Source organism: Pelodiscus sinensis, chromosome 6, assembly GCF_049634645.1.
Source record: "Pelodiscus sinensis isolate JC-2024 chromosome 6, ASM4963464v1, whole genome shotgun sequence".
In the NCBI taxonomy this organism is placed as follows: Eukaryota; Metazoa; Chordata; order Testudines; family Trionychidae; genus Pelodiscus; species Pelodiscus sinensis.
Genome location: NC_134716.1, coordinates 71,401,175 through 71,419,003, shown reverse-complemented (window position 1 = coordinate 71,419,003; position 17,829 = coordinate 71,401,175). Strand labels below are relative to the sequence as shown.

The 17,829-nt window shown below is 40.9% G+C and overlaps 1 protein-coding gene across 4 annotated transcripts in view; it reads left to right on the top strand.

Moving 5' to 3' along the window:
- The first annotated feature begins 3,891 nt into the window (after positions 1-3,891).
- FAM81B (family with sequence similarity 81 member B) overlaps positions 3,892-17,829 on the top strand; it is a 62,416-nt gene continuing 48,478 nt past the window's right edge. Inside the window, exons 1-2 of one of the 4 annotated variants that reach the window (XM_075932122.1) lie at positions 3,892-4,242; positions 8,317-8,375. In XM_075932122.1, the coding sequence (XP_075788237.1) occupies positions 8,335-8,375 (41 nt within the window). In that variant the 5' untranslated portion in view covers positions 3,892-4,242; positions 8,317-8,334. Of the gene's footprint in view, positions 4,243-6,877; positions 6,938-7,205; positions 7,229-8,312; positions 8,376-17,829 lie in introns of those variants that run through there. The other 3 variants (XM_075932121.1, XM_075932120.1, XM_075932118.1) reach the window with 3 other exon arrangements.

Genomic DNA, 17,829 nt, shown 5'->3' with positions numbered 1-17,829 from the left:
GCAAAACACCTACATCCTCCAGATGAATTTACTGCTGTGGAACGGCAGTCAGTTTGGTTCTCTTATTTTATATAAACAGACCTTTTAGAATAGGGTTACTGTGTTATGATTTAAAATACAGCCAAAGGTCATCCAATACCAAAACCACAACCAAGATTTAGTAATATTCTGACACAGTTGTGGCATAATATACCCAGCAAGAGAGACCTGTGGGGAGGAGGAGGAGCAATGTTGCAACATGATGAACAGTTAATGATAGACACACTAATACAAATGGTTGTCAAAAAAACATAATAGAGATTTTTTTAAACCAGAAAAATGAAACTGGACTCTACCTATCTACACAAACATTATACAAATGAAAATATATGGTATATAAACAGATGCATGATAGTTCAACTATACACACACTCTATAATGTATTACTATGTGTACTTAACTAAATATAATGCTCTATAAATAAATAAAAGTATCTCCATCTATTTCTATAAGCACAGGCTATCTTCTTACAGGTTATTATTTTATTTATTTTTAGTCCAAAGTTCTTCTTTCTCTTAATAGCTCATTGAGTTCAATCTAATGCCCAAGTCAATGTTTGAATCTCAGATGCCCCTCATGACTTCCTCAGATGATGGATTTCATTCTAGTGATGCTTGCCTGGGGGGGTGCACATCAGACCAGACCCATGATGTCACGCAGTGGGTTGCCTATCCCCCTGGGGGATTGGATGGTGCACCTCCCCCCATAGACTAGGCTGCTGAGCCAGTATGCCTGGCCAAGAGAGGCTATAGCTGGGGCTAGACTATCACACCCTGATTGATGGGGTACTAAGGCCCAGTGGCCAAGTTTATAGTGTCCCTTTCTGTGGGGCAGTAAGACCCAGTGGTCTACTCTCTCTCACCCCAATCAGCAGAGTAATAAGGCCCAGTGGCTGAGTCTATAGCACCGCTGTCTGCAGGGTGGTAAGGCCCAGTGTCCAAGTCTATACTGCGATAGATTGGCTCCCCCCTGTGAGGATCGATGGAGATGGGGATGGGGATAGGGAGGCTCGGGCCCTCCCTCTCCACCGGGCCCCAGCCCAGGGCCCTGTCAGTGGTAGGTGGTTCCGACCACTAGTACGGCAGGGAATCCACCAAAACATGCCGAAACTACCAGGAGGCCTGCTGCTCCCCACCCTGGGCTGCTTCCTTCCCCAGTCCACTGGCTAGCGTAGTCCCCACCTGCAATAGCTGATGCTGCTATGACAGCGGTGGTGGCTGCTGGTGCTGGTGCAGCTGTTCCTATGTTCTGGCAGGACCTCCTTCCTCCCCCTCTCCCACCTCCCCATGGTCAACCCTAACTGAGCTGCTCTTCTGGTCTTTATATTGGATCTGCAGTTGGAGCATGCCAAGGAGAGCTGTGTGGACAGGGGCTCTCTCAGCCCAGCAAGCCTGGTTAACCCCTCTCAGGCTAGTGTGGGGTTGGTACACCCCATCACACATGAGATCTAACAGACATTAGGTTCTCCTAGTCCAGATTTTCAGGTTCACATGGATCAATGCCAGGTGATAATGAAAGCCAATGACCAGGAACAAGCAGGATCAGATGCTTAGGATCAAGTTATCAAACAAGGACTGACTTGACTAGTCAGCTTTAAACTGAAGGGAGCCTCTTCTACACGTCTGTCTGTCCTGCTGAGCCTCATTCTATCCACTTACTCTTAGATTCCCTCCATCCTTTTCTCTGACTTTGTCCCTCTCCCTTAGGAGCTGCATTGCCTGCCTCTGCACTGAAAGAGACAGCACATTTATCCAGAACCCACCCTAAATCATATATATCTCCATAGAGCAATGGTGGGAAACCACTGGCACACCAGCCATACGTGATTATCAGAATTAGCCACTGGTGGCCCCAAGGTGCTTTGTTTACTTGAGAGTTCACAGGCACAGTTGTGCACAGTTTCCAGTGGCTGCAGTTTGCCGTTCCTGGCCAATGGGAGTCATGTGGCTCCATGCCTGTGGATGCTCAAGTAAACAAAGCATCTGATGGCCCATACAGGGTTGAGTCCTTTTACCATATTTACCATATTATTCATTGCTAATAGCTGACTGGTCATATTGTCATCTTCTTCCAAAGCATGTTCACTTAAGGTTATTTTCTAAATACTGTCAGGCTGACAGCAGGACTGCTAAATTATTGACTTCAGTCTGTTCTAGCAATTAACTAACTCGGTGAAATGAAGTACACTAAATGAGATACCACAGCTATCACACACAGGCATCTGTGATTAATGAATAACTCAACTTATCTATGGAGACTACAGAGAGAGGGCAACATTATTTTTTTTATTTTTATTTTTTTTTGACAAACACACATTGGAAGCAGAGGGTAGAGAGAAGATTGCTGTAGTGTTCAGGCAGAGATACTCCAAGTAAGTCCCCTGGGCAGTGCAGAGATTCAGAGGACCAGAAGTAACTCATTCAAATCTCCTGACAGATGGCCCTTCAGAAAGGAGCAGTATGCACTGCCCCTAGTGCCTGCCTTAGGACACAACAGCTAAGCCACAGGTAAAGTAAATGGCTAAAGAACTCTCCCTCCTTCCTGGATCTTCCTCTTTAAGGATGAGGAGCGTCGTGGATATTTACCCAGGCTCTCTGTGAATGTGAGCACAGCTTTTGGAAACCTTCTCGCAGGGATGTGAGGTCTATTTAGAAGCACCTCATTGAGTTAGCCAAGCAGTTTGAAGGGTATTGAGCATTCAAAAACAGCTGAGGGTTTCACAGCCAAGTGGGAGATAATTATGTGCAACTGACACTTAAAGCACAGGTCAAGAGGGGGAGATAAAGAGGAATGGCTAAATTTTGTGTGTGATATTTATGCAAATGATTTACTAATATGCAAATTAATTTGTTGCATAATTTGGTGGTTATTCAGCCATAAATTTCATTTTAAGGTCAAAGCACTGCCCAAGCATGAGTGGTGCTTCACCAAACTTGGCAGCATGCTGTACCAGAGTGCCTGAGCTTTGATGGCTATATTTGTGGAGGCACCTGCACAGAAGATGTGAAGTTGTGGAGAGGCATCTGATGGAGGCAACTGGTTATGAGCGAAGTTTCTAGAGCAAGAACTGGGTCCTCTTCATTGTCCCTGAGACCTCTTGCCTGCTTCTTCCAACTTTTCTTCCCTATACCCATCCAGCAGAGGGAGCAGAGAGGCAGATAAGTTTGCACGAATTTCCATAAGGAGCAGCCTGCATGTACAAGTGCCCTAAAAAATAAGTGCCACTTGATAGGTTTGTGCACAGAACTCTCATAAGGAGAGGGATATAGATAGTGGATGAAGACCAGAAGGTGGGGCAAAAGAGAACTGGGCAGACAAAAGCTACCCTTAATGCTCTGTTTTGGTTTTTGTTTGTTTTGGTTTGTTTTTTGTATTTTTGAGCTCATTGCCTATAAAGCTGCATGGAAAACTGGAGACTTTTTCCAAAATGGTGTCAATTGGATTAACCCAGAATACTTCCAATAAATCCCTACTGAGAGAGGGTGATTTGTCCCTTCAGATCTGCTCTTCAGTTAAACTTTTCTCTCCTGTTTCATCACAGCACTGTAACACTCTTTATCCCTGCTACAGTCCTCACTTATATTACTGCTTGTATTAGTTCTTGTAATGCACTTGTATTACTGCTTGGCATGATATCTGCACCGCTGCAAGAGCGCAGATGCTCCCTGTGCTCTCTCCTCAAATCCAGGGCATCCCCCTAACAAAGAGCATTGGAAATCCTTTCACATTAGTCTGCAGAATCCACGTCAATTACAGACAGCATTAGATCAATACAGCAGCTCATTTTCCTGTACACATCCTCATCTGAATAGGCCTCTCGGTTACCTAGAAACAAGAGTAAACACAAATGGCTCAGCACAGTGATCCAACAGACTCAGAGAACGACTGACTCCTGTGTGTCTGTCTGCAAGTCCAACAGCTTCTTCTGGTTTTATTTTCATTTCAAAACAATGTCTTTGATCCAAAAAATGTGCAGAATTGTAGAGAGTTTACCAGCAGATATACCTGGGGAGTCTGCCATTTTTCTGAGCTGCCCGGTGACCTTGCAGATGGACTGATGATGGCATGGGGACGCTGTGTTTGGGAAAGTTTAGCTGTTCCCTTGACAAAAGCATTTGGAGCTCCCTCGCACTGTGAATGGAGACAATTCATGGAAATGACTTAAAGAATTAAAAGAAGAACAAAGAAAACTTCAGCTGCAAGGTAATGTACGATAGGTACCCGGAGAATATATCAACAACCCTTGGCTCTCTGCCCTTCCAAAGACTTACGGTAGCTAACAGCAAACAGAACAAATACAGGGTGTTTCAATGTCTATCAGGTAGAAAGTTATTTTGTTATCTTGATGAAATGTCTATAACAAAGTTAAAGTATGCAATACTAATATTCTGCTGACCATAGGTGCCAGAAGTAGGTATGCTGGTGTTGCTGCTGCTCCCCTGGCTTGAAGTGGTTTCAATTATATATAGGATTTACAATTTGGTCAAAGTCTTTCAGCACCCCTACTTTATACATTGTTCCAGATCCTTTCTTTTTCATATTATTTTCCCTTCATCTGCTATATATTTTAGAGAGTTTGTGTGTTTGTGTGTGTGTGTGTGTGTCTGTTCAAGAACTCCTCCTAAACAGTAAAAGCTAGCACCACCGAATTTGTCATACACCTTCCTCTTATCATAACTTACAGCAAGGTAAGGGTTGATTGTGCCAAGAATGAGATTGCTTCTCAGAAAACCATACAAAAAAGATACAGAATCACCAGACAGTTGAAAGAGCCTGGCTGAGAGTGCAGCCTCTAGTCCAGACTGCCCCAGTCCCAAGCCTCCCTCCCAGTCACTGGTTAGGCATCGTTTGCAGCATTCCTCACTCTTCTTGGGGCCACTGGGGGCAGATGAACCTGGACCTGCTCTAGCCAGGGGACGTGCATTCCTCTTCCGGCTGCAGCAGCTGTGAAGAGACACTTCACACTAACCCCAAGCTGCTGCAGTAAGAGAGGGCTGGGGTTGTCCTTTCTACCATGGGCATCCTGCATACTGAACCCCTCAGACCAATCCCCATCCCAGAGCAATGATTCAAATGAAGCAAAACAAAAATTGAGTTAAGGAACCAAGCAACACTGGGTAAATCTTCTAGCTATAAAATAATTTATTTTCTCTGCATTGCTATTATATATATATATATGCAGCACTATTTCAGTTCCTTCTTACAGAAATAGTGATAAATTCTTTATCATACCGTTGTAGAAGTCACAGTAAATAAGGTGATACAGTGCAAACAACTAACTGCAAACACACAGATGTGGTTTATACCCATCTGCTACAATATGATTTAATATCTAGTAACATTAGAAAAAGGGGTTTACATTCAAAGTAACTCTTCAGAGTCCATCCGTTCTATGACTAAGATGGCAGGGCTACAGTGTGTGGCCAAACTGAGTTCTTAGTGACAGACTCGTTGACTTTGATAAGATTGTTTAGCGGAATTTGTCGTGCGTGTATGTGTGTGTGTGAGAGAGAGAGAGAGAGAGAGAGTCTTTATTATTACAAGGCATCTTTACCAGTTGGATTACTCTTTTTCTTTCTTTTTCTTTTTCCTTTGACCTGTTTTGGTTCGTGTCAACCAATAGTTTTCTGTTATTATATTATATTATATTATATTATATTATATTATATTATATTATATTATATTATGATCACGTCATGAATACATATTTTCATAACTGAAATATTCATAATTGAACTAAACATGATGGTGATTCTTAAAAAAATTATAGCTGAACACTGAACATAAGAATAGCCATACTGGGTCCTTTATCATTATTCTACAGAATACTCATCATGATCTTTGTGGAGGAGATACCCTGGATTTGGGAAGAGAGGGATCACTAGATTATCTGTTCTGTTCACTCCCTCTGGGGCATTCTTCATCAATTACAGTCAGCATAAGATCAACACAGGTTAATTTTAGCATAGGTGCTTGTCACAGATAATTAACCCTGCCACTAAGGGACTAATACATTCTATAGACATGAACTAAATGGAATTCAAAGTGAGCAGTTTGCTTTCTTCTCTGTGGTTAGAGTCAAAAGATTATATATATTGTTTGCAAGTGTTGCTTCCGCCTAGATTTACTTATGTCAGGAGACACACTTGTGCACAAGAATAGTATGAGAGCTGCTAGTAAGAAAGTGTTCTACTAAACTACTGTTTTGATCTTTATCTCACTGCTTGGAAACCTCTTGTTTAACAATAATTAATCAATTATTAATAAAACTCCCACTAAGATTTCCTTATTTGTCAGTACAGAACAGATAACAGCTTTAAATAATAAATATTCATTGGCTATATATCACAATGGTTATGAAATATGTGTGATGATTCTGTCAAGAAATATGCTTGCTAAATAATATGCACATTGCCCCGCTGCTTGCCTGTAATTTAATTATTTATCCTAAGATTTTATGTCTAAGATTCTACTCTATGAGAATCTATTTAATTTGAGAAACACAGTTGAAGAGCAATGGAATAAGCACTAAATAACTAAAACTCAGTTCACCTGCTCACAAAAGTAGTTAGATCGCAGCCTATTTGTGAAAGCTCATTTTAAGGAGGTACAATGTGCTAACTGAAGGAACTCAGTGTATCGGTGGGAGCTGGCTCTTGGGTATGTAAGGCAGTCCTCCAGGTTAAAAAATTCTGTAACTGCTCTGGAGCGTTATTCACTGAACTTCAAGGTTATAGCTATGTGCCACAGGGCTGGAAAGATGACATCACAACATCTCCAGGGAAACAGATGCTAATTCTAAGCATCTTTTAGAATGGGAGCAACTGCCCCAGTATTTAATGCAAAGCAGAACACTCACTGGTTGATGAACAGACCTATTTCTCTTTCCGAGTTTGAGGTAGAATAGAAAGCCCTATGTTTATCCATTTCCTGACTTTTGAGGGACTACATTTATCATCTTTAGTTCTTTATTTTAGTATAGTCTTTGTGTAGAATTAAATGTATCTGACTTATGAACTCTTGTAATAAGCATTTAATAACAAAAGAGTGTTTTACTTTTTTCCTATGTATACATTTTTGATCTTGTGCAGCTCTTAATGGTGATCTGCTTAGCACCAATGAGCTTTATACTGTACAATGTGCAAAAGCAGAGAAAGCTCATAGATCATATGTAAGAACTAAGAATGAGGTACTTTACAAATTTTTACTCCCTTTATATGTTGGTAGTTACAAAGAACAATAATTTTAGGAGGGAATAAGTCTTAATGTGAATACTCAGGGATACATGCCACTACTAACTACATAAATATAGAGTTATCAGAATTATTCTCTTAATTAGCTTTGGATCTAGAAGATCCTGTCCCACCATGTCAGAATTGTGAAAAATAGGGCCAGACTCTCCTCTCCCCCAGCCCTGGGGGAATGTGTGCAGGAGAAAGTGGTGTCAAGAATCTGATTATGGATGTTTTTGATTAACCAAAGTATTTGAATTTAAAGAGTACATAACTCTTACCCAACAGAAACCAGAGCCTGGTTCACTGTGACATGCAGTTCACTCTCAGGCCCTGTATGGAAAGTCACAGGTACATGCTATATCCTTACAAAAAGAACAGCTATTCCACATATTACCTCTTGCTTTGGACTATGCCTATCTATACTACCCCTGACTGTGGGGCAAGTAGGCTGCTCTAACTTGCAATCTTGGCCACTGAGGGACCAGAGGCAGCTGGAGGATTATGACAGCAGTGTTGAGATCTGCCTTATCCCCTTCCCAACTTGCTCAGACATGTCCCTTTTTCTGAACTCTCTTGACTTTGTGTCTGTGTTCTCTAGCTAAGGAACTTAGCTGCTGATCAGATATAGCCAAAGTCTGGTCTTTTGCTCTCCCTGAATGGAAATCAGAAATTGCTCAATACTCTTCTAATTCCCTACTATACGTTGTAGAATGTTTGCTGTCTATGAAATATATATTAATGCGTGAAGTCCTGTCCTGTAAATATAGATGGTATAGATCAGTGTTTCTTAAACTTTTTTAAGACCGAGGAACACCAAACAATAATTTTTTTATGAGGAACACCAAGAATTTTTTGTTGAGCAAAAAAAAGGTCACCTGACCCTTTAAGGGCAGCCATTTTGAATTCTTGAATTCTGTTGTTCTCCGCGGCACACCGGTGTGCCTCGGAACACAGTTTAAGAAACAATGGTATTGTTTGTATGCTTGTTTTAGTTATGTGCACGAAAACCACAAATAAACACTTTAACCTTCGCTTTAGACAGGAGTTTCTTCAAGCAAACATGTCAGAGAACTCCACTGAGCTGGTTAACTATCCTGACAAGTAAGTCAGTAATTACTTATAATCACAACTTGAACAGAAATTTATTCCAATCAAGGGCTTATTTAATGGCATCCTGGACATAAAGCACTGTCTTGTACTTATCACTACAGCTATGGTGAACAGGGAACAATGTGGATTCATTTGTATGTATTTGCTAATTGTGATTCATGCTCTCTATATCAATGGTACTTAATCTGGGGGCAATCTAGGTTGGACCTTGAATTGCAGAAAGAAAGAGAACTATTGCATTTTTATGGCTCAGGTTCTATTCCATGCATTGCCTCCACCGTATCATACCATTTTCTTCAGAATGTAATAAAAAAAATCACTCAGCTGGTTGCTTCCATGGTCCATGTCTCTTTGCAAGAGCTTACTTTCCATGGTGTTTTGAAAGTAAGGCATATTAGACTTTTGAATTGTGAGTAACTGGAAGATATCATAAAATCATAGACGTGTAGGAGTGAAAGGGACCTCAAGAAGTGTCAGAGTCCAGCCCTTTGCTCTGAGATAGGTACAAATAAACCTAGACCACCCTTGTCAGGTTTGTCTCACAGGCTTTTAAACCTTCCAATGTAGAGGATTCCACAATCTCTCTTAGAAGTCTGTTCCAGAGTTTAATTATCCTTATACTGAGAACATTTTTCTAATATCTAACCTAAATCTCTCTTGCTGCAGATTTAAACCCATTACTTCTTGAACTGCCTCCAGAGAACAATTGATTACCATCTTCTTTATAATAGCCTGTGGCAGTACCACTCACCTCACATGAATGCCCCTGTGGTTGAGTGTCTGCATTTGCAGTCTCCCAGCTTTACTTCACTTGATGTGATCTCTGTTGGTAGTTAAATTTTTCAAGTAATTTTTAGTGAGGGTTGAGCCATGGACAGAGTCTGTAGGTATTCAAACAAAGTAGATCCCTTCCAGGGAACAAATCCATTAGGGCCTTTCACAGGGCCCTCCATAACATCTTGGTCCAGACCTCTCTCTCCAGGCTCAGTTATCAGTCCAACAGGACCTATTGCAGTATTTTGATTATCCTTAGCACCTTTGAAGCTAGCTTCCAATGGTACTAGCTATGTTACGGAGCAGTGCTACAAGGTCCCTCCCTGGTGACTCTTTGCTCTGTAGCCAGCTTCCCTTACCCCTGTCCGCCACCTGAGTCACTTGTTCAGTTTCTTGCTGGTGTTAACACAGTTCAGATAAATGCTGGCCCTTTCTGAGGTCTTATTCCCCCTTCTGTGGGCTTTAAACATTCTACCTGTGGCTGGTGGGTGGGACCAGGCCTGCCCACTATTCTGGATTTCAACCCTGGGATCCTGCAAAGCAATCACCACCATCTGTTTCCTTTTAACTTACTGCTTCATTTCTCTGGGCCTCTTCCCTTCTTAGCCCCAGCTTTTTCAGTTTCACTCTTACTCAGGGCTGAAATCTTTTTTTTGAGTCCCAGTCATCACCCAGGTGCCCCTTCTCTGCTCTCTGTCCAGATAGTGCCACTCCTGCACCTAGCCAGGAGCACCATCCCTGTTCCCCTGACTCCAGCCAGCAACTGATCTGCCCTGTCCGGCAGCTACTTTTACATGAGCCTGCTGGGCTCCGATTGGGTGCTTATTGCAGCCTCTCTAGGCAACCTAGAGGACCCACCTTTACTACTCTTTCTTGGAGAAGGTTGTGGTAGAGTGCAAGGCCTCCAGCAGAGGGCCTCTCTCTAGCAGAGAGCCTTTAACATATATGAGGAGTTTTATCAGCACCATATTCAATCTTCTGTTTTCAAGACTAAACATGCCTACTTTAACCTTTCCACAGGTCAGGTTATCTAAATCTGTTATCATTTTTGTTGGTCCTTTCTGCACTGTCTACAATGTTTCTTAAATGTGGAACCCAAAATTAGATACAATACTTCGCTGAGGTCTCACTGAGTAGAGTGGGACAATATCGTACAAGCAATGCTCCTCTTCAATATCGTACAAGCAATGCTCCTGTTAACACATCCTAGTATATTAACCTTTTTCTTAACAGCCTATATTTCACCTTTTTCTCAGTTGCACCAAGAAGGCCTCCTTTGCTTTTTCTCCTCAGAAGCTTTAATGTAATTACCGATGAGAACCAGTTACTACACATTTCTAAGCAACCGCATTTATTCTTAATGTGACAGCATCTCAGAGAAAACATTAAAACAGAAGATCCTACATGCATGCTAATAACTTTACCAGAGATCACTTCCAGATCCAACAAGGGCTGTGGCCACTGAGTAGTCCTTCAAACTTCACAAAGGAGTTTTCTTCTATGATCACAAGTTCACAGCAGCTGTTAGCTCAAGCAAGCACACACAAGAATCTGTGAGTCACTCTGTGAATACAGTTTGGGTCTTTGATCTGCAGAGACTATGACTAGGTAGTCAGCCAGACAAGAATCCCCTTCTCAGGGCAAAGCTTCAAATGGTGAGGGTCTTTGCATATCTGGACATGGTGATTTGCATTCATCTCCTTCCAGGTATTTCCTAGAAATCCTCTTTACTTGGTTTGTCTGGCACATTGTTTAAAACAATCCTCTGAGGTTAATAACACTTCCCAGTGTTTTCATTGGCTGTGTCTTCTTCCTAGAGAAGTTACAATCACAAAATAATACATCAGCTTTGCATTTTTAATACAATGAACTTCTAAAATACTTAAACTTAATTCAGTAAGGTTTAGTGCAATTCATTGCCATAGCTGGCATATCAATCAGTAGAACTAGGCTGGAATAAGGAGGAATATTCGCTGCATCCAAGTAGAGAGAGAGCAAAAATCACTGCCATGCCATGCAAAAATCAATGCGATGAGGCATTGAACCTGCCTGATTGTTGCACAATCTTTCCTCCTCCAGCATATAACAGGAGATGGTCTTTGGATCTCAGAGCAGAGCTGGAGTTATTTAAAAATTACTAGAAGTGATGTAATCATTGCTGACATGAATGAACTGCAGGACTGAATCAAAAGCACAAACTACAGGATTTCTCATAATAAACAATTTTCAGGATGCAAGGTCATTGGCAAGTTGCCACTAGGTTATCATTTAAAATCTACTAAGATATGGATTTTAAAAAACTAAATAGGATAAATGATTTATGATTTCTTCCAGTCAGTGAACTCAGTCATGCAACAACTGAGTGATAGCTGCTATTTTTCAGACTTAAGGAATATCTTTACTTTTTTAGCATTGTACTTAACCTCCTTTTTAGTCATGTGCTGCATATTTTGCATTATAATACTACCAACAAAAAAGTGCTAGATAGGCTGCCCTGGTAGTTAGTGAGCCACGCTCTGATGAAAGTTTCTGGTTCAGTTTCCAGGCTCAGCTTTGCCTTCACAAGTGCAGAGGTGTACAATTTGCATTCTCCCAGCCCTGTGCCTGCTAAACAGTTGGGCTGGAAAAGGAATTCACTCTTGTGGAAAAGCAGCAGTGGTCCTTGCAGTGCCCTTCCAAGTAGAATGTCCACCACAGAACTGCACTTCCTGAATCATTCACACTCTGTGTCTATAACCAAGGTTGCTGAGTTTAGAGCACTGTTTCCATAACGTGCTAAAGTCTATGGCAGAGAGAATGAAAAGCTCTGCAGTGACCCAACACTCAGCCAGTAGGATATCACTCACGTCTTAATGAGGACTAAACTAGACAAAAAGTAAGATGGAGTCATTGGAAAACAAATGTTATGTGGTGCTGTTCATTATGCCAGTTTGAGGGTCAAGGCAATAGACAGTTCGTGCAAATAAAGTGTTTTATGGCTGAATATCGAATGTGCTCCCCATCAAACTGTTTAGCTAGTAAAAGTTATAGGTTTATTCTGCTTAATACGTAATACTTTTTGTTTAATATTCAGAGAAATGAGGATGTATTTGCTTCTAGACTGAACATTCATGGTTTCTAGGAGTTGAATATAAGGAGCATGTTCATTACTCATGACTGTGAAGTGCCATCATGCTAAATTATTCTTTTTTGCAGAAATAAAAGAACTTGAAGTAATGCAAAGCTGATTAACTACCCCTTGTATGACATCTAAAAATATTCCTGTCATGAATTTACTTGATGTGTTCTTGTGTTAATTTTTATTTCAGACTTGGCTGCCTAAACTTAGAATTGTCAGAATTATAGAATTGCATCATAATTGACTCTTGTGGAAATGGTTACAATGTAACTGATGAATAATTTTTAGTTCAGATAGAAAATAAGTAGCAAGAGCAGATGAATTCTAATGAAACAAAAATATCGTTTTCATGCAAATAAAGGAAAAAATCCAGAATGTAACATATTAGAAAAATTTTTCCAAAAGAAAATGTCTCAATTTTCCCATTGTTTTTCTTAAAGATATTGTTTGATTCACTGGGGCAATGGTCACTAACAACCAAGAGTTCTGCTCTCCTCTGCCTATCTTCCAAAGAAGCCATGTGATCTTAATGATTTGGGATCACATATATGTATATCTTGGCATCTGTACTCTTCAGTGATGGCAGTGAGAGCAGAGCAATACTACTGATCACTGAGGGATCTAGTGCTTCTAGAGATCTCTCAGATTCCTCTCATAACTGATGTTAGAAGAGTAATATAGCTGATCCTATGACAGCTTTTTTACTTTGTCACCTAATTTTACTGCCTTAGACTCCTTTTTTATTCCTCTGGAAAGAGTATATTGTGTTTATTATAAACACAATTTTCCACTAGCCTACCTCTTTGGGCCTGGAATGCACTCCTGAATTTGTACCCCCAAAGTATTGATGCAATTTGCTGTTGCTTGCTCTTTGAACCAGTTAAACAAAGTGATGCTGACAGGCAGAGGAAAAAAATTGAAGAGCTTGCATTTGCAGTGGAATCTGTTTGAAGATATACACCTATGATTGATCAGTTCACTCCATGGTCTCTAGGAGTACGTGTGGATTCCTCACCTATGTTGAGCTCTCATATAGGAAGCATTATGCACAGATGCTATTAACATACTTGACTAGGAGACTCTCTCGCATCCTGGCAGGTGAAGGCCTGGACTTAGTTATTTATCACTTTGTCAGCATTAGGAAACTGATACTAATACAAAATGCTGCAGCACATCTCAGCAAAATAGGCAGCCACAAGCATATCAGAGTTTTCTATGTTGGTTTCTCATAGAATTTCAAATCTAGCTCAACATTTCATCTGTATCTTCAAAGTGCTCCATGACTTGGTCCCAAGAGATTTAAAAGAAGTTCTGTGATGAAGGCCATGCTTGACAATGCTGTTCATCTGGGATAATGGAATGGTCAAATAAAGAGTAATGACCATCTGTGCATGAGACAGAACTTTCTGTGAGATTGGTCTGCAAGTGTGGAATGATCTCCTTCAGGAACCAAGGACAACCACAAACCTTACTGCTTTCACTTGTAGGTACATAACACACACACAGCAACAGTTTTTAATAGTCATATATTAAAAAACTTGTTCCCCTCATTGTATACCTCGTATCAAAACAAGATACTATCCTGCACACTTTTCCCTCTAGGAAGATGATAACAGAACAAACAACTGGATTGCTTTGAAAATCTCAACAAACATGGTAAGGCCCACTTTAATGAAGCCAACATTTCTAGTAGGAGAATGAAATGAAATCTCAACAAACTTTACAGTTTTATGATTACAGCCTGAACAGCCTGATTTCAGGAGGTCTTCGAGTTTATGACACATGTTTTCAGATATTTTAAAAAGGCAATTGATGAGAAAATTGGTTTAGAAATATAGCAGATATAGTTCTTCAGTTTTATATTCATTCTACCAAAAGCATGACCAAAGCTTTCTATTTCAAGCCAGCTGGGCCAACATGATGAGTATCAGTGACAGTGATTTATGGTAAATAAATTACCAAATTTTTTGACAATTCAAAGTTCTATAATAGTTCGAGAATCTGGTAAACCACTTTCTCAGATTTCTATTTCCATACTGCCCTCTTAGATCAGCATTATATACCATACAAAGTGGTGGGCTGGAGAAAGAAAAATAAAATCCTTATAAAATGTGGAGGAAATCTGAAGGATGATGCAAAATATCAGCAGCAAATGCTCCCATTTTTGCTGTTTACATATAAAAGTATTTGAAAGCTGTAGGTAGCACCTCTGAAAAGGGGTATTCTCTGTTTCAGCTACATCCATGGTCCAGCAGGACCACAGGTGCTCCTGGACCAGAATGCCCCGGAGACAAATGGCAAGAGGGCCAGCAGCCTGGTGGGGCTGGAGACAGCAGGACTGGAGAAGCCCCACAGCAGTGCTGGGACTTGCAACTAGAGTACCTTGGCACCCCACCTGCAGAAGAGCGGGGGGAGCTGTAGAAGCCCAGGTACCCGCAGCAGCACCTGGTCAGGGTCCGGAGAATCCCAGTTGTCTGTGGCAGCCCATGGCAGCATAGAGCCGGAGAACCATGACAGCCGGTGGCAGGATAGAGTCAGGGAGAAGCCTGGCCACCCATGGCAGCATGGGGCTGGGGAAATCTGGCCGCACATAGCAGTGCAGGACAGGGCCGAAGAACCCCAGCCACCAAAGGCAGCCCCAGGGCCAGGGCTGGTGGCAGCAGAGTGGGAAAAAGAGTAGAGGGGGTCAGAGGCAGGGGACCAGCTGGCTCGGGACCTATAGCCAGGGACACCTCCCTTGGTCCAGCAAATTCTATCATTTGGGACTAGTCAGGTCCCGACCGTGCCAGACCAGGGAGGTCCAACCTACACTAATGGGCTTTTTCTGTTCCAACAGAACAAGTCAGAGTAGTTGCTGTGGAGAAAAAAGAGAAAAAGTCAAATGTTCTGTATTGTAAGGGAGCTGAAGGCCTTATGCATCTTGCAGGATCAGGCCCTTAACAAGAGAAATCTGATAGAAGAAGAAAGTAGATTTTCTTTGCATGTTATACTGCTGAATCATGGCTTGTTCTTTTGCAGATAGTTGTTCAGCCATCTACTCAGCATGGTTCTAGCATGAAATACTACATAATTAGTAACAGTGATCAATACTAATATGGTTCAGAAGAGAGCTATACATTTTACTTTTCTCTGGCTCCCAATGATCACCTCTTTCAAGTGACATTCCTACTACACTTCGCCCAGCATTGAATCTTGCATTTCATCCCACTTTTAGACTCGATCATCAGGTTTCAGCACCTTTGTTCACCAACCTGAGCACTTCGGCAGTACCAGATGGCTTTGATCCATGCCATTTACCTCTCTCCAGGAGGTACCTTTTTATGATTGTTTTGTCGGAAGAGGCTTTTCCAACATTTGGCCTGTCTAGGCTGGGCCAAATGTTGGAAAAAAAACCCTCTTTCGAAAGCCCACTTCTTCCTCGTAGAATGAGGAATACAGGGGCTTCTGAAAGAGCACATTTGCACTTCCACAAACAAAAAGCAGAAGAGCAAACACATTCCCTGGACAGTATCCTGAAAACTCCTGCAGTCCAGCCGTACCCTGATGTTCAGTAACTGGACCTCAAAATCTTTCTCTAGTCAGACAGCTAATATGTCAACAGGCTTTATTAGAATTTCATTTTCATACAATTACTGGAGCCCTTTTCTTTGTTAAACAAGATGGTCTTTGAGAAACAGCAATGAATTTTAAAAACAAAAATAAGATTTTAAATAAATCTGAATTACACTGCAGGATTCTCAGTCAGTCTTCTGCAATCAAGGTTTAGCAGGCACTGATAATGCACAGCATACACAATCTTAAGAGGTCAGTTTGACATTTAAACTGTACAGAGCAGTGACTGACATTAAGTGTTTAGTTCCATTGCTGGTTCATGCCTGGCAATGGTGATGTTTATTTTAAAATCATAATTGCACAGCTAAATGTAAAACAACTCTTGGTACACACACAGAGCCCAGGAGCCAGTTGCAGAATATCTTTATAGTCCATATGGTTATAAAATTTGTTGTGGATTACCCTTAGGCACACATCAATCAGTAACTGCCATCTCTGCATTTTTTGTATTGATTGAGCAGGACAGTTGAACTTTCTTCTCCTCTTTAAATTATTTTTATAGCAGAACATTTATATATAGCATTCAAAAAGTAAAGATCATAATAATGGAAAATTCATCTGTCTTCTTTCCAGATTACTATCTGGGTATTTTCTTTCCTATTCAATTATGGATTTCAGTTAAACCATGTTATAAGGTATTGTGTTCATGCCATTTTAGTTAAATTAAGAGACGTGATACAAGTGGTCTTTTGGATGAGATGTAAATCCAAGATTCTGACCTATTTGCAGTATTTCAAAGATCTCAGGGGACTTTTTACAAGAATAAGAGTGTCTTGATCAAATTTCAGCTTGGGCCTGTCTATCTAAAAGGCCATTTCTAATGGCTATGATATTCTTCCTCCCATCTGACTCAAGACTATCTGTGTAGTTTTGCTACATGTTCCTAAATATCCGGCTCATTCCATCCCAGAGCTGGTTGCATTTCACTCTGTGTGTTTGTGAAATAATCCCTCTGTCCACAGTCCTATGTTCCCACATCCACAAGCAAATCGGCCCTGAATGGCAGTAGTAATACAATTCTGCTATACAGTATAGTCAAGTAGGTAGACAGCCTAAGAAAGGTGGCTTAGCTGCAGTCATTGTACACCATAGAGCTGTGCTCTGTGGAGATCAGGACACCAACCGCAGTAGCACCAAGAAAATTTTGTGTGTGAATAGATAGAGGAATAATTTACACACACACAAAAATCATTCATCCCTGTGCAAAGCCCATGTACTAATTCTTTCTGTGTAGGAGCTCTTCATGGTGAATGGAGTCTTCCTCATAGGTGCTCTAAAGTGGCTGTGTGTATGGAAAGATTTAGTAGTGGATCCACCAAGGTGCTCAGATACCACAGTGATAGACCCAGTGCAAAAACCTTGAGGGGGAAAAGGACATCGAGACCATTATGCAATATGGTCCCCATTTCTCACTATGATAGTAAATGAGAATTGTAAACTTATACAAAATGGTCACTAGAGAGGCAGACCTGATATAAAAATATGTCTATAGTAAGGTAAATGAATCCTTGATCCAAGGACAAATTTTATTTGGATTGATTTTCTTTATTGCTAAACGTAAGCTACCGAAAGAAACATTAACCAGAGCAAGTACAAATTGTGCAAGTCCAGAAGTACTATAATTTCTGACCACACTATGCATTATGAAACAGTTCTGCATTAAAACGACATTGTTTCATTGATGTTCTGTTCGGCTCCGTGCAAATGTGTGAGTAAAGTTAATATTGAACGACTCACGGGACTGGTAATGGAACATAAGGTGTTTTGTTTCGAGGTTCCCAGTTCAAACCCAGTTAGCATTAGTAATTACTAGAAATGTTTTCTGTTTAAAGACTGTTAAGGGGTCAGATGTGAAAGGAATTCAGGATCTCTGTCCAGTTTCCAATGGAAAAGTGTCATCATTAAGCAAACTACCATTACAAATGTAATCAATTACCACCC